The sequence below is a fragment of the Gavia stellata genome, chromosome 10 (genome assembly GCF_030936135.1).
Source record: "Gavia stellata isolate bGavSte3 chromosome 10, bGavSte3.hap2, whole genome shotgun sequence".
NCBI classification, from domain to species: domain Eukaryota; kingdom Metazoa; phylum Chordata; class Aves; order Gaviiformes; family Gaviidae; genus Gavia; species Gavia stellata.
The window spans coordinates 23,538,836-23,556,873 of record NC_082603.1 but is presented as its reverse complement, the minus strand read 5'-3'; the positions used below and the strand labels follow the sequence as shown (position 1 = coordinate 23,556,873).

Sequence of the window (18,038 nt, the reverse complement as noted above, 5' to 3'; positions counted from 1 at the left end):
AACAGACCTCTGCACTATCAGAAGAGTGTGTTCACAGGACAAGATAGAGAAAAATTATATAATGTATTACTTTCTCCTTTTCCTTCCTAAGATGCTTGGGTCTTTGATTTACTGCTGTCCAGGAAGGCAGGTTTGCTGAATTCATGTGTGTAAAACACTTGAGATGCACATTCTGTACGACAGCCTCACAAAATGCTTTCACTCAATGATGCCCTCCAGCATTTGTACAAATCAGAAATGTAAGGCTGTAGGTTGTAATCCTTTAAGACAGTTTTCTCAATCTTCTGGGCTGAGGTATAATCAGACAGCATTTCCAGAACATGCCAAACCAATTGGGAGCAGACATTTTCCTCCACATTAAATGGGCTTTTTCAAGATGCTATTGTTAAAATCTTAAACCAAAATGTTAATTGAACAATATCAGACGTTTGCATGCCTCTATCTCTTTTTATTTCTTTAAATTGAGTTTAACAATTGAAATGTTTCTCAAGCCAGCCAGCCAAAGCCTGGGAATGCGGAATAGTTGTCTCTAGTGAATCTTCTCTGTTTTTCTTTCGTTAATTAAATATTCAACACTGTAGCATCCTCGTTTCTCACTTGTTTGAACTGGATCAGCTTCCATTCTCAGAACATTTCAATGCACCAATTCCTTGTAATCACATTGCTGCCTTGAGGATGTATTTAAGTGCATCCCTGGGAATAGAAGCTGTGTAGTTCTATCCACATGCATTGTATATCTGCAAATTTCAGGATTTTTTTTTTTCTTTTGCTCACCTCCACCCCATCCCTGGATTTTTGTATAAGCCTCCCATGCACCCAAACCTCACGCAATGTATTTTGACCTTCAACTCTAGTGAGATGCCAGAATAGCATGATTGTCTAACAATGTATTTTTGTCTATTTATCAGTTTGTAACTTTTACCATTGATATAAAAGGTAACACAGTCCAATAAAGATCAATGACTTACTAAAGCATCTTTCATATGCATCTTTCAGCCTCTCATTTAGTTCTTAGGATTTTAAAAACTTAATTATTGCTTAATCTTGAACTGAATTCATTTTACTCTGATGGAAATCAGGAATAGTTCAATTGGCATGAATTGTAATACATCACATGGTGTGTATGAAAAGAAAATCAGGCTCTGTCAGTGCAGTGTGATTGTGGAACTATTTGTCTTACGTGGTTTAACAAATATTTGCATTTTTCCAGCTTTGTTGCATTAAAGCATCTTCTGAAGTAAATTTGAGGTACGCATGTATAATGGCACATAGGGTTTTTCTAACTTCAGCTAGTCATGCCTGATGAGATACTGAGAGAGTTTTAGAACTTCTTCACAAGATCAGTGATATTTGAGTAAGCAAGTTTTTCTCCATGAGTGGTGATCTAATGTGCCCTTTATCCTCCTTGTACACTCCTGCTCACCTGCTCGCTTTTGCGGTACTCTTCAGCATGCAAGATGGCAAACAATCTGTCAGGTCTGGAGCTATGTACATATGCTGGTCAGCCAGCAAAATGTCAAGCAAAAACATTGAATAGCTGAGTTGTGCCTATCTGACTGCAAGTGTGGGTGCTGATCTGATCAGCTGCTGTTTTTTCTCTTGGGAATTTAGTTACCTCTGAGATAAGAAACCAGCCCAGCACGCTTTCTGATTTTGTTGAAATTTGCAAATGCATACCTAAGTTACTAGGGGCAGAAAGGAGGGATAGCAGACATAAGTCACATTCAAGTTATTAACAAAAAAACCCAAACACGAACAAAAAAACCCCACCCAAAAAAACCATTGTTAGCATGTTTTCAGCTGTGAGTTCTTTAATATTAAAGGTGTTTACTTCCTGTAGATCTTACTTTTCGTGTAACAGTGAACTAGTTTATGCTTGTATACTTCCAACAAATGGAATTAACATTGTGTAATATGCACTTGTTTTTGGCAACAATTCAAGAATAATACTTTTTGGCTTGGGAGGACTAAATTCCATCTTAGTTGCTTTAAAGTGTTTTTCTGGCCATGCTGCTCAGTATAGTTACAACTGTGAATTCCTGCATGGCCCTGGATTTGTTATAGAATTTACTAAAGCCAGCATGGATCCAGAATTAGCATATTCCAGCCTACTTTACTAAATAAGTCTCTAAGGGCCTTTGCTGTTACAGTGTACTTAAGTACTACAAAAAAATTTATTCAACACGCAGTAAGTTGGATCGTGTCTTACTGTTCCTAAGAAATGAAGACTGCCAAGCAATGCTCATAAATGCTTGTGAAGAACGGGTAGAGCATTGACGTTCTTTCTTGTCCTCAAGTTTGTAGATAAATGAGAAAAATCCATACATTAAAAGTTGTTCAGTCTGTCTTGACTTATTATTTATTTTAAAATTGTGATGTGCAAGATGTGCAAGTAAGGGAATAACTAGAAGAACAGTCACTATTTAAGTTTTATTGGAAATAACGCTTATACAGCCATGGTGCTTATCTGCCTGTTCTTCTGTCTGTCCAGTCCTCTTCTCCAAATAACTTTTGCATTTCCTGATCATCTCAGAGCTACTTACATTCCTAAAAGTTTTGTGAACATTACTGACGTTTTAGAAGAGGAATCCAAAATAAGGTTCCAGGTGAAGGAAAGGCAGGCAAAGCTGAGCTGTAATACAAACTCTGCTCGGTGGCAGCTGCCAGTTAATCAACACATATATAATTTGTTAATAACTACAGTGTATGCTGTCTCTGGCCTGGGGAGAGTGTCTTAGAGGACGGAGTTTCATTATTTCCATTATTCATGGAACATCTTGTAATGCTAAATGATATACAGGCAGTGGGAAGATGGAAAACTCATCTCTGTCTGATCATAAACTGCAGAAACCTGCAGGGACTAATGTGTATAATATTGCTTCGTGCTATCGCCCAGGCCCAATGACAAACAGAAAGTCCACAGCTAGATGCAGATGAGAAATCATCCATCTGTACTCTATCTTTGATGTGACATTACAATTAAGTAATTGCAAAGAGTGAGCGGTGTATGTGTGCATGCACGTGCACATGCATACATGGATATCTTAGCTCTGGTACTTGTTTTTCTAATTTACAATCCACATGAAAATTGACAGGACATCTTTCTTCCATTAGTAATGTAATCATTGCCGTTATATTCTGAACAAGTGCACTGTTTGTAGTGATACGAAATCTTTCCCATGTGACTCGCCTGTTTCAATATCCTCCTTTTGTTTGAAATAAAAGACACTTTAAGTTTCATTTTTCTTTTACTTCTGCCTTCTTCAGATGTTAAAAAATAAGCTCTCCTATTAATTCTGCTTGTAGGAATTCATTCTGCTCTCACAGGACCATAAGTGCATCTTAAACTGTGCATGTGTTCGGGGGAGTATCCTCCTTTCTTCTCTTTGTCACTGTATGCCAAACTGTTCTACTACCAGAAAATGAAACGTTATGCCTACAATATTTTTATCACACTGTCTAAAAGACCAGCCAGGAAACCAGTGCATGAGGAGGAAACAAGATCAGAGTAAGGGCCCGTTGTTTTACAGCAGCGCGTGCTGCTATCCATCACCTTTTAGGTCTGGTTTCCAGCTCTCCTACCACCTTCTGTTGAAAGATGACTTAGGGAACAAATCCGTATAGTCGGCTCCGGATGATCAAAGCAGGAGAAAATCAAAGAAAAAGCAATGAGGACGTGAGTTTAAAAGAAAATGGTGGACAGGGGGAGGTGTGGATAATGAGTTTCTTAACCTCATCTGCAAGCCTGTTTCAAATTTCTTTATACTGAACAGTCAAAGTGGGCTATCAGCAATATGTGGCTTTTACTGGAACAGTCTCTAGTGAGCTAGGATGTCCCTCAGAAGTTAGGAGAAATGTCCTTGTTCTTTTGACAAATTTAGGATCAGATTTCTGTAGTGGCCACTTACTGTACCTGCAGATTTCTGGATGCATGCTGGCTCTTGGAGTCACTGTATGTGTTGCCAGTGGAGTCTGGACAGAGACTGATCTTCCACCCATGCAGGTGTTTCTTCTCAAAGAGCAACTGTGCAACAAATAAAAGGTATTTTCAGATGCTTCTATCTCTTTATGTGGCTTGCTTTCCATTCATCTCTTGGTGCCTCACGCTTAATAGCCTCGCTAATAAAAAAGGAAAATCAGTTTCACTTCACCAGATTTCCCAGAGAGATGGCAGAAGTACGGGTGGTGTTTTTGGTGGAGTTTATTCTTGAAACTTTGCTATAAAAGTACTCCAGACCTTACTGAATGCCACGCCAAATACTTCTGACTGGGAATCAAGGGCCGTACTGCAAGGTCCTTCCTCCACTGACCCTCTGGTGCACACATTTCATTTGAATTCACATTTAGCATCTGCTAAATAGTCTGTCAGAAACATGCAGTTTTTCCCCAAGAAAAAGTGTTCTTGCTTGGTGCTATAAGCTGTTATAAAATTATAGCTAAAGCAATTGTGTTTATCATGTTCTGTTACTCAATATGTTGCACTACATAGGAGTTAAAACTAACTGGTGATTCAAAGGGTGGGAAGAAGGTTCTTTCTCGGTCTTCCGTCCACCCTTTTCTTGTTTAGTCACAATATTCTAAATGTACATCCATTCAGTTTGGTCTTTACTGGTCTTGGGGTGCAAGATTCTAGGTTTTTCTCAGTTCAGTAATCTACTGTTGTTCTGCACAGTGTCTGTATTAAGAGCCTAGATGTTATAAAACGTGGTACGGGAATCATCACGCGGGGGGAATGCTGTCGTAGAGCAGAATGGCACTTTCCACCCGTCTGTGCTTACAGGGTCTCCCTGGGAGTCTGTGTGTGCATGAAAACAATTCTGTCCTCTCTTCAGCTCTTGAAACAGAACATTTTGGTAGCCTCTCAGTATATTATAAAGAGGTTTTACAGATAAGAGCTCTATCCGTCACAGCTGAAAACATTTTACAATTTATTAGACAGTGCAATGTGATATATAGCTCATCAGAAAACAGAGTGACTAATTTTCTGTTGAAAATTTACATGTGAATACAAGATTCTAGTCTTGATTACTTCCCATTCATTGTTTAGTGGATGCTATTGCTGCCATAAAGACCTTACAATTAAATTTTTAAACCTAGTTCCTAGGAATCAGATATATGCTTGGGACAGATCTAATCCAGAATCTGTAGAAATTGATTTCATGTGATGAAGAGGTGAGGAAAACTTGCAAACCTATACTTAAGTGTTTTATTTGTCTTCCTTACTGTGTGTATTTACTGCCAGGGTTAAATACTTGCCCAAGGCCATACAGTTTGGCAGCAGGATAGGTTACAAATGAAATTATTTGTAAGACATGTTCTTTATATGGGGATCTATTATTTGAGTGGTACAGTCCTTATCACCTTGAAGTTCTAAAATTCAGAGATTTTTACTTATACCCACTTTTAATTTGTGGTCATGTTAAGCAGTAATACAGACTATATATAACAACAACAATCTACTTAGATTTTTTCTTCTCTTCCTTCTTGCAGCACTCCAGGATGTTGGAGTTTCCATAGATAATGTGTTCTTAGTTAGAATTTAAGTCTAGTGACTGGAAGTTCAAGGTTCGCATCTGGTCAGAATAATATTCCTGGACTATTGCCCATTAATTATTCTCTCACAATAGCTTTGCAAGCAAATATCATGGGTCAGGATGATTTACACTTCCTTGAAATTAATCTAATTAATAGATAATTTTACTATTGGACTTTATAAAAAGATGATAAAGTTCAACAATAATGGACTCTACTATGGATTTTTCTATCTATTAATATCATTATAGATCAAATTTAGCAATCAAATTAAATCATAGATGGGTATTAAAAACCTTTGATGAAATGGTAATTTTTAAAAAAATCTCATTCCAGTACTGTTGTAATAGTACTGCATACGAGGAGAGAGTAAAATGAATCAAACCTAATTTATTCATTAGCCGACAATAGCATAATTAAAAAAATAAAATTTTACTTTCTTAGATAGTTAGAGTAACTGCCAAATTTTGAACTGCTTTGCATTTTGATCAGATGATTGTTTTTGAATTTGTGCCTTAATGGACTATTATTGTATCTTTTATTTCTCTCTGATGCAATTTTTAAAGGGCTTTTAGTTCAGCTTATTGACCGTGTTGATTCTTTAAAGCAGCTTTGTTTGCACTTGCATTGGGCTTACAATGTGGTTAAAACAAGAGCAAACCATTTACCCCTATACAATAGAAAAACAACATTTCACCCTAGTCAGTAGCATAGCCTGCTGTGGCATACTTTTGCTGCAGGTGGCAAAAGGTGTCTTTTAAGGTCTTTATTTTTTTCATGGTGCAGAGGGGATTCTCTAACTGAGCTTGTGTATCAGGACTGGTTTAGTTGTTCTATGTTTTATTTGCTGCATAGTTGATTTGTCAAAACCTCTCTGATTCTCCTTTCTCCTAGGTCTCTCTGCAGTAACTTGAGTAGTACTGGACTATTGTCCAGTAATTTATCCATGAGTTTTCAATGTATAAATATCACGTAGGCATTCTATCATGTGATCAGGGAAGACAGAGAAAACTCTGAGATTTTTAACCAATGCAGAGCTTTCCTACAGATTTCAGTAGTCTTTGGATCACCAAGGTGAAATACTTTGGGTGCAAGAGAGGAAGCTGCATTACTTCTCCATTTCTGTGAGCATCCAATAACAAGAAGAGACAAAAGTGAAAGATGAGCAGCAAATGTCTTTCTGTACTTACTGTTATTTAAACTGATTTTATCATGCCCAGCTTTATGATGTCACAAAATCTCTTTTTCCTTTCACTTTAAAGGGATGTGTCAGCTGCTGTCTCTTTGAGGTGACAGTATGAGGCTTTTAGGATATGACAACTGTGGTGCTCAATTAAAAAGAAGGCAGAAGGATGAAATGAAATGTGCGTAACCCTAGTAGTTTACTTCATCCTCTAATGCTTTGTACACTTTTACCGTTCAGTGGACAACATATGACATTCCTTGGTATAATCTTGGTCGAAATTTCAGAGGCTAAATAATTTAGTGTGAAAATTCCTCTTAACTCTGTTTAAAAGCACGGTGAATATTCTTATGTAAAGTGACCTGACTGTGGTAGGTTTTCTGTCATGGTACAGCCTGTGCACAATGTGTTTCCTTGAAATACTTCCTAAGTAATGTGAGTTAAGGCTGGCCATTGAAAACTGTTTTTGAAGTAGTGTCTAAAGACTTAAAAATAGCGTGAGATGCTGTTTTCAAGACCCATTTCTGTAACTTCTCTGCCAGAAAGGGGAGAGTGCTTTCCAAAAATCTGACCCTAAACCAAACAGCTCCTGTTATTATAGTTGCTGCAGCCTCTTCTGTCTGGCCTGGCATTACTGAGACCTGAGGTTTTCTGAAACTCTTTTTGTAAAAGCTTTCTAGGCCTCGTTTGGCTCCTACAGTTAATACCAAAGCTATAGTTACAGAAGACTCCAGGGATGTTCTGCAATGTAAAAAAAAAAAAAAAAAAAAAAAAATCAATTAGACAAGCCCTAAAAAAACAAAGGAATCAAGCAGCCGCTGTGCTTGATATACCAGCAGCTCATCAGCTGGAAACAAATGACATAGGACTTATTATGGGTATGCTGATCACTCACAAGTTGATCAGGAATCTGAATGAAATTGAACCGTGGAACACCTTAGTTCAGCAAAGTTTTAAGGTTGATACATGCACACTAGAATAGGACTAATTAGGTAAGTTAAATGCAGTCTGTTGTTTAGAAAACTGCTTCTAGTCTACTGCCCTTTCAATTAGATTAATACTTTCTAGGCAAATTCATTATGGAAAGATGGTGCCACCAGTAATCCCCCAAAGCACGTTCTTTCCCTATAGTGTTATATACTTCCAACTGCGTACTTTTTGCCATAGAGGGTGCTTCGTGGGGCCTAAGTGGAACAGTACTTTCTTTTTCTTAATACAGCACCTTTTTTCTTCATGCAGCACCAATCAAAATATCTGGATCTCAGTAACAAAGGCTTAAAAATATTAACGGGCTGAAATACAGCAGCCCATGACCATTACAGCAACCACATGTGTATCATGTGGTATCATAACAGAAAAACAGAAGCCAAACAACTACAGGAAAAAGGGACACATCTACTGGTCTGCAGAGGGAAAGCGAATCTGTTTCCAGAAAGAGAAAGGATATTTAATATGGTAAAAAGAAGAATTAATATGAGATGAAAGATGATGTTCTGAGAGGGAATTTAGGATGGAATTAGTCAGCTAGACAGAGGAGTATATATAACTGAAGAATAGTTAAGTACAAGATTCTTAAAAACAATTATGAAAGGAGAAACTGGCAGGAAGGTTTAAGACTTAAACGGGAAGCTGGGGCATAACTGCAGAAAAACTGTGGGATTAAAGATGGCAATTCCTTAAGGTCAATAGAAGAGGAGAATTTGAAAACAGTATCGTTGGGTAGCAAGGAGTTGCTGAAGCAGAGGCACCACCCAGCACAGCAAAATGGGGAGTACTGTGTGACTTTTTGGAGGATTAGAGTATGTAAGAATGGTCAGAGGGTATAAAATTAGATGTTGTGGCACTCAATGAGGTAATATACTTTCAGGCAAGAGGAAATGGAGTAAAACCAGCTGAAACTTGACTGGTGACATTTGTGGTGAATGCTGAATAACTAAGAATGAGAAATAGAAAATACCAGTATTTAATGTCTTGGAACATTAACATCTGAAGTTGCATCTTCTAGCCAAAAAAGTTGCTGGAGTCCCAACAGACCAAGGGTTAAACCGATTAAATCTATTTTCTAGCACTGTGGGGTTAGTTACATGTGCAGAAGCATGGAAATTGCATAGAAATATTCTGATTGCTTACGTACTCTGTTTCTGATTTAATGAAACAAAGTATAAAAAAAGAGATCTAATGAAAAAGGAAGGGCATCATTAATTTTGGCATCTAAAATCAAATGAAAAATGATCAGCTGATTAGTGATGTGCATTTTGTTCTTTTAACTTCTTCAGTAATGTGTGAATGTCACGTTATATAACACTTACAATGACTAAACCTGGAAATGAAGTAAGTTAGGATGGATCTTTGTGTTCCTCTCCTGACTAGTGGACAACTTGTCTCATAAATCTGTATAGCAGTGTTTAAATTAAACAAACAGCATTATTTGTTAAGGTTTATGGCTAAAAGACTTAGAGGTTCACTGAGAAAATCTTGTTCTGCTTTTTTCAGAGCACTGGGATTATTTTTATGACTTGTAGTGATTGGAACAGATCATAAACTCTCATAACTTGAAATGACTGTACAAACTACTACAAACCCAAATATTCTGGCAGAGAACGTGGGCACCATGAAAGGTGGTCAGTCACATGTGGCCACAGGACAGTGGGGTACTCTGTCCTGTCCAGATTAATTCTTTTATTGGTAACTGTTGTTTAAGCAGCACTGGGGTAAAGCTAGAGATAAAATCTGATAACTCTGGAAAATATTGAAAACAGATGAAACAGTAAATGTAAGAGCAACTGAGGTGGGTTGACCCTGGATGGATGCCACATGGCCTCCAAAGCCACTCTGTCACTCCCCTCCTCAGCTGGACAGGGGAGAGAAAATATAACAAAAAGCTCATGGGTCAAGATAAGGACAGGGAGAGATCATTCAGCAATTACCGTCACAGGCAAAACAGACTCGACTTGGGTAAAATTAATTCATTACCAATCAAATCAGAGTAGGATAATGAAAACTAAAAATGAACTTAAAACACCTTGCCCTCCCCCCTTCTTCCTGGGCTCAACTTCACTCACGATTTTCTCTACCTCCTCCCCCTCCAGCGGTGCAAGGAGATGGGGAGTGGGGATTGCGGTCAGTTCATCACACGTTGTCTCTGCCGCTCCTTCCTCCTCAGAGGGAGGACTCCTCACACTCTTCCCCTGCTCCAGCGTGGGGTCCCTTCCACGGGAGACAGTCCTCCAAAAACTTCTCCAATGTGATTCCTTCCCACAGGCTGCAGTTCTCGAACTGCTCTAGCGTGGGTCCCTTCCATGGGGTGCAGTCCTTCAGGAAGAAAATGCTCCAGCGTGGGTCCCCCGCGGGGTCACAAGTCCTGCCAGCAAACCTCCTCCATCCTGGGCTCCTCTCTCCATGGGTCCACAGGTCCTGCTAGGAGCTTGCTCCAGTGCAGGCTTCCCACAGGGTCACAGCCTCCTTTGGGCATCCACCTGGTCTGGCGTGGGGTCTTCCACAGGCTGCAGGTAGATATCTGCTCCACCGTGGACCTCCATGGGCTGCAGGGGGACAGCCTGCCTCGCCATGGTCTTCACCACGGACTGCAAGGGAAGCCTTCGACACTGTCTCCCACAGTATTCTCCTGGAGAAGCTGGTGAATCGTGGCTGAGACAGGTGCACTCTTCGCTGGGTAAAAAACTGGCTGGATAGCTGAGCCCAGAGAGAGTCATGGTGAATGGAGCAAAATCCAGTTGTCAGCCAGTCACAATCGGACTCCCCCAGGGCTCAGTTTTGGGACCGGTCTTGATTAATTTATTTATTGATGATCTGGACGAGGGGATTGAGTGCTCCCTCAGCAAGTTTGCAGATGACACCAAGTTAGGCGGGAGTGTTGGTCTGCTCGAGGGTCAGAAGGCTCTGCAGAGGGATCTGGACAGGCTGGATCGATGGGCCGAGGCCAATTGTATGAGGTTCAACAAGGCCAAGTGCCGGGTCCTGCACTTGGGTCACAACAACCCCATGCAACGCTACAAGCTTGGGGAAGAGTGCCTGGAAAGCTGCCCTGCAGAAAAGGACCTGGGGGTGCTGGTTGACAGCCGGCTGAGTATGAGCCAGCAGTGTGCCCAGGTGGCCAAGAAGGCCAACGGCATCCTGGCCTGTATCAGAAATACTGTGGCCAGCAGGAGTAGGGAGGTGATTGTGCCCCTGTTCTTGGTGCTGGTGAGGCCGCACCTCGAATACAGTTTTGGGCCCCTCACTCCAAGAAGGACATTGAGGTACTGGAACGTGTCCAGAGAAGGGCGACGAAGCTGGTGAGGGGTCTGGAGCACAAGTCTTGTGAGGAGCGGTTGAGGGAACTGGGGTTGTTGAGCCTGGAGAAGAGGAGGCTGAGGGCAGACCTCATTGCTCTCTACAATTACCTGCAAGGGGGTTGCAGAGAGCTGGGTGTTGGCCTCTTTTCCCAAGTGACTAGTGACAGGACAAGAGGAAATGGCCTCAAGTTGTGCCAGGGGAGGTTTAGGCTGGATATTAGGAAAAATTTCTTTACTGAGAGAGTGGTGAAACACTGGAATAAGCTGCCCAGGGAGGTGGTGGAGTCACCCTCACTGGAGGTGTTCAAGGAACATGTGGACGTGGCATTGTGGGACATGGTTTAGTGGGCATGGTGGTGCTTGCTCATCGATGGTTGGACTTGATGATCTTACAGGTCTTTTCCAACCTTAGGGATTCTGTGATTCTGTGATTCTGTGACATGGCTTAATGGGCATGGTGGTGGTTTTTTTTGGTTGATGGTTGGACTTGATGATCTTATGGTCTTTTCCAACCTTAAAGATTCTGTGATTCTGTGATTCTGCTCTGGTGCCTGGAGCACCTCCTCCCCCTCCTTCTTCACTGACCTGAGTGTCTGCAGAGTTGTTTCTCTCACATCTCACTCCTGTCTCCAGCTGCAATTGTACAGGTGGTTTGGGTTTTTTTCCCCCCTTAACTCTGTTATCCCAGAGGCACTACCACCATCGCTGATTGGCTCAGCCTTGGCCAGCAGCAGGTCCATCTTGGAGCTGGCTGGCACTGGCTCTGTTGGACATAGGGGAAGCTTCTAGCAGCTTCTCACAGAAGCCACACCTGTAGCCCCCCTGCTACCAAAACCTTGCCATGCAAACCCAATACTGCATTCATTATACATGCTTTTTGAATATCACAGATCCTAGACACGCCAACATTAAAAATAAGGCTTGTTTTCTAGAAATAACTGAGTGTGGTTCTGGTTCTAAATGAACTTTAGGAAAACTCAGCTTTGCCTAGTGCTCCAAAGGGTCTTGGGGCACATTATTTATTCTCACTGGTGTCTCTCGCGGCCTCCCTGATGGAAAGGAAAACACCCTTTTGTAACCTCTGGGACATTGCAATGAGTTCACTAGGGTCTGAATGGCCGCCTTCTACTGCTTTAAACCAGAGTGGTGTTAAAGAGAATTGAAATTAAACAGCCTCTGGGCTGTTAGTGTGTGGGAGACATTTATATCCTACAGAAAGCTTGTGGGCAGAATCTGCTTCCTGCATCAGGAGCAAAACTGAAGATGAGAACTTGTTTTTCATATCCGTGTCAAGGCTTGCACAGTTGGCAATTAAGGAAGTTTCCTTATGACTGTAAGCTACAAAGACACAGTATTCGGATCCACAGACCTCAACAAGAGCATTCAGGAGCTGGGTTTGGTGACGCCAGATTTGAGTCAAGTGGGAGCTGAGTTATCTTTAGTTTGCAAATTGAGTAACTGATAGGCAAAGGCACTGGGAAGGAATAAAAATAAAATTTTATAATGATGTTTTTCTTACTCTTCCTTTTCAAATTTAATTGTGCTTCTGGCTTTCTCTTGCTCTCTTTTAAATCAATTAGACATATCGTTAAACGAAGGCAGAACAGGATTCAACAGCTGTTTTTGCTCAGTTCAAGTAGCTAGATATGCTGGCAAAGAACTGAGTATCCAGACAGTAGATTATGTCTTTGACTAAAACACTTGGTGAAAATACTTGTTTCTAATTGGGTCAAGCTTTGCTGTTGTTTGGAAACAATATGCGCTGGTGGATATTAGGGTACTTTCTCAGACAATGAAAATGAAGAGCAGAGCAGCAGTGACTTGCCCAAGGTCAGGCAGCAGAACAAGAAGAGCCAGCTGTGTCTGTCCCATAGTAGAGGTGCATCCTTTGTATTGTAAGCCCATCCTGTCTTCTAGAGAATAGTCTACAGACTGTATGAGGCAGCGTTGCCACTGTAATTTTCATTTACAACCATACAAAAATTAAGCTCAATTTGAATGTTTTTGTTTTCTTTGCTACTTTTGTTTGTTTCTTGCATGCAAATAAGTAAAATGTGCATGAAGGGAACAGGGGTTTGGAATAATTTCTGACACCTGACAGTCCCTCTATATTTCATGGACTAAAGGATGGAAAACTGTGCTAGGTCCACATTTTTGTCACACTTCCATCAAAATGTGCTGGATCAGCTCTGGTAGAGTGGCTAGGAGTGGCTTCTTTTAGGTTTAAGAAAGCCACAAATAGGATATATTTGCCTTTTCACATCTAGTACTTCTAGTTTTTAATATAAATTCATGTCTAAATGTAATTTTATCTAAGCTTTATTAGACAGAGATTGATAATCTTCTGTATGAATTTTCCATAGGATTTTCCTTGTGCATGTGCTAGTTCAATAATGCATTTTCATATGAAACACATAAAGCCTTTTTAAGCAAAAATAAAAGTACAGAAAATCCAAATCAGTTCAATTACACTTGCAGATTAAAATAAAACTGTAATATATATCTATTGTATCGAAATGCTAACTCTATGAATTTTTGATCTGCTTTAAAAATGTAAATCTTGGATTTGATTAGATTAGTTCTGGAGTAATCTACACTGAATAAATCTGTCTTCCTTTCATGTGATTTGTCAGTGTTTATAGTAGGTTTGTACACACAGCTTTCACCATTATTTTCTAGGCAATAAAAGCAGCCATGCAGAAAATCCACCCATAAATGTCAGAAAACAGAGATATTTTGTTGCATTCCAAGGGCTTTGAAGGTCAAGTTCAATTCAGTTAGCTCACCCAGCGTGAGAGGAGTGTGATATGATGATAGAATGTGTGTTTGGGTAGGATATATATGTTACCGTCCCTGTACTATTCTATCAGGATAACAGATCAGTGAGAGATTAAACTTTATTGCTTGGAAGAATTTCTTTTGGAAAACTATCAATTTTTATGATTTCCTCTAGCTCCTATTGAGATGCTCTGCAGAAATAATGAATCTAAAGAATTTATAGCTTTTAGTACAATGGAGATTGGCTCCTGATTGTGGCTTTTGGGTGCTATTCCACTGCAGGTATACTATTCAACTGTATGTATTCACAAAATAGGTCTCAGATCATGGATTTTATTGTAAATGTGAAATTGTATTTTGCTTTCTTCTGATGAAAACTAGTTCACATAAAATTATTTTCCTAATTCCTAGAAGTGAGAGGTCAATACAAAAGGCAAAAATTGTCCACCATGGATTTGTCAAAACAGCCAAGGAGTCTGTTGCCACAAACTCAGTGCTTTGTGAAGACCTTTTTCTTCTTCTTTTTTTTCTTTCTTTTTTTTTTTTTATAAAGAGAAGACATGATCAATAAAGCTCATAATTAAATTAACGCCACTGCCTTGATCAGTGCTTTTATTGAGTTTCAGTGCCCTTATTTAAGGAGTTCTCCAGTCAACTGAGGGATATGTCATCAAGTTCTTGAGCAGTATGTGAGCAGTCATTATGTTCTGTAACTATAATGCTGCATATTCTTTGCTTTTGGGAGAGTCTTCCTTGCGGCAACTTCTGATACCCTCTTGCTCATGTTACCCAAGGATGAATAATGAACAAAATCCTACATGTAGAAGGAATACAATTGTACTCAGCGGGCAAGAAATTTTAAGTTCCTGCTGGTTTGCAACATTTTCATGTGATTGTATCAGTAGAAGCAAGTAAAGTGGGGTCGCATCACGCCGTTTGCCCCTCTGTGTCAATACAGATGCTGCATTGCTCAGTGCAGCCCCTCCTACAAATAAGATTTAAAATGGAGGCCTGCCCTCTATTTTTCATTTGGATCATAACATTGTTGGGTCTGCTGCTATGTGCATTTAACACAGTTGATCTGCATCCCAGATAGAAAGCTCTATGCTGTAGTGCTGTGATAATAATATGATTGTTAATGTATACTATAAAAAGTGCCTTGCTGGGTTTTTCATACCTTCATCCAAAAACAACCCCCTAAAAACACCACCCTAGAAATGAATTTAATGTATATCCTACAGATGTCATGTTGCTCTTGCACTGGAAAATGAACTCATCAGATAAAATGAACCCTAATGTGACCATCCCAGCAAATGCCACATCCTTCACGTGCCTCTGTTTGCTCAAAAGTTTGCTGCCCTGAAAGGTTGGATGCCACAGAAGTAGTTTAACATCTACATATAAATATTGGCTTTGAAGGTCTCTTCAGAGATGACACTGCAGTGCTGGTGTCTAGCTTCTTTATCAATCCTTTTTTGATTCTGCCCCCCATGCCCACCCCCCCCACCCCCACCCCCCCCCGCCCCTTTTTCTAAGCTTCCAATAGAGAAAACAGAATAAAGAACAAGAATTAAGCAAGGAAAGTGTGTTTTCCTCACTAAAAGTAGTATGTTCCCAGCTATATGGCAGAAAATTTAGAACTCCTGTTATGAAATAGCTGGTCTCAGCCTAGACTTCTCTGTAATTAGGTCTTGCTTTTTATCGACTATAAATGATTATGCCTATTGAAATGTTACTCCATGTGCCAGAAGCAGACAATGCTTGGAGGCATTGAATAATACATTTTACTTTTCTGATGACATATGTGGCAAGTATGTATGGATGATGTAGCCTAGAGCAGGTTTATCCAAAGAAAACAGGGAGATTTCTGTGCCTTATGAAGGGAAAGGGCCTTGCCATAACAATTTAGAGCCTGGTTTACTGGATTTATGTAAAAGGCCATCCATGGAGGCTGCTCTTGCCTCCTGCCAACCCAGGACAACATGGCTATAGCTGTGCTGGAGAGTCTCTTGGTCAAAAGCAAAAAAAAAAAAAAAAAAAAAAGAAAGAAAGAAACTACACAACTCAAGGAACAAAAGACCTCCTGCAGGCTGGCTGAAGAGCATAATCTCTGCTTAAGAATAGCTACTTCCTAATTCACAGTGGTCCTCCTTATTTTTGGGAAGACCAGTTTGAAAAAGCTTGGTTTTCTGCTCTCTGAATTTGGACCTTTGCCTGGTGGCTGTGGAGGAGGTCTCTAACCCTTATATTTCGTACTTGTATCTTATTATATTTCAGAGCAGAGACAACCATTCAGCCAGACCTTGAAAGAGCCCATGTGCCTCCTCACACTAAACTGTGTTTGCATCCCTGCCACTGGAACATGACATTAATCTGCATTGTATTAGGGTGCACTGGCTGTCTGAGGGTCCCTAGCACAAGACTAAAATGAATAATGACCACCTGCTTCTGTTTTCCTTTTCATGCTTCTGAGTACCAGGTGTGCTGCATACACTGTGGCAGAGAGAGCATCCAGAGCAACTTTCCAAAAGTGCTGACCTCCCAAAGAACAGTAAGGGATGAAGCTGGTGTGAAGGGCCAGAGCAAGAGTCCTGCCAAGTGACAGACTGGGCAAGATCTCTTTTGTCTGCCAGTGTTATCTGGCCTTTAGAAGTAAACTGAGGCATGGGGCCAATTTTTGTTAGCTTCAAGTCCAGCATGGCAGTCGGGGATCTTTACAGAGGAAAATTCAATGCAGGAAGTCTGGGCTTGTCCAGATGGTGATAGGCAACTACATTTCACTTGTGTGAATTTCTGGTTATGCAGTTTTTCCTCTGTAGCATGGTTATGCAGTTTTTCCTCTGTAGCATAAAATTTCCCTCGCAGGTAGAAGTGATCTGCAGGCAAGTGAAGGTTTCCAGCAAAAGGCATTTTCTTCACAGATATGTCCCCTGAGAATGCTGAGAATACGGGGTTGTTACAACATCTTATTTACTTTCATTTCTTCTGACCCTGGGCTGCTGTTATATGTTTAATTTTATTTGTTTGATTTCTTTTATTTTTTTTCCTTATCTAGAAGTTAGTATTTCCGGAGGTTACATCCAAGTGTGGTGTTTGCTAAACATATAGGTATGTGTTTAACATCCATTCCTCTTGTTGCGTACCAAACACACTGATGATTTTACTGCTAGGAGCAGAAATTGAGTTTATCTCACTTTCACTTTAGAAGCCATCACATTCCGTTTCATGTGAGTTTTTGAAACAAGAAATGGAGTATTTCTGGTATTTCTTACAAAATAACAAAGAAATGCAATAGGCTTTTAATAACTGCATCTTTTTTCACATACAGAGATTTGCAGACCAGAGGTCTGCTGGTATTTTATTGTTTTCTAAGAATCTTTCTTGATGCATCTGTTGGGCTTTTTGTTGTTGCTTTTCTTCTGGTTTATGCATATTTGAGTCTATTTCTGGTTGAAAGAATCAACTTTCGGAAAGGGATTTTTCATTAAAATGTTGGCAGCTATAGGGTGTCTTTCAGAATGCTTGTGAAAACTGCTCAATTAGGGATTCATTGTTAGGATTCATTCTTATGATGTTGCCTATGATGGATCTTCATATATTTCTACAGAGGAGAGAGAGAGAGGTCATCTATGTGAGGTATATCGGGCAGGGTAAGAGTTAATACTCACATAAGGGTGTTTTTTTCTTTGAACTTTTCTCAGCAGGTGAAAAATAGCTACAATCAGATGGTACTTCAATAAGTAGTAACAACCAACTGCCAGGTTGAAAGATCACAATTTCTTGTACCAGCAGTTCTATTATGGGGAAGTGTACGTCAGCCTGTGTGTGTGTCTGAAAGCTTGCCAAGCTATTGATACGAAGAGCTGGGCAATAATCCAGAGTAAAAAAAAAAAGGCAAAAAAAAAAAAAAGCACCATTTGAGAGCTGTACTGCAGAGGCTTTTTTTCCTTTTTAATACTACTTTTTCATGCAGAGACTACATTAGTATTTATATAATATGCATCTACAACTACTGATGAAGTTCACCCCAGTTGTGAAGGACAACAGTGAATCAGTAACAGGAGTTTTAGATTAAATATTCTTAACAAATCTTACAGAATGAAAAGTCAACAACCTTATTTAAAGTGTGATTCTCTGCCATGGGCATTTTAATGGGCTAGATCTTTAAAGCTGCTGGACAGCTTTCCGTTAGAGTATAAAATGAAGTAGCAGACTGGCTGAAGGCATACCTTGCTCAGAAGTTTAGGTTG

The 18,038-nt window shown here is 40.0% G+C and overlaps 1 protein-coding gene across 1 annotated transcript in view; it reads left to right on the top strand.

Annotated features, from left to right (window-relative positions):
- The first annotated feature begins 9,345 nt into the window (after positions 1 to 9,345).
- Positions 9,346 to 18,038, top strand: part of ST6GALNAC3 (ST6 N-acetylgalactosaminide alpha-2,6-sialyltransferase 3) — a 133,497-nt gene continuing 124,804 nt past the window's right edge. The window contains exon 1 of the mRNA XM_059822174.1: positions 9,346 to 9,436. Coding sequence (XP_059678157.1) covers positions 9,346 to 9,436 — 91 coding nt within the window. The remainder of the gene's footprint in view (positions 9,437 to 18,038) is intronic.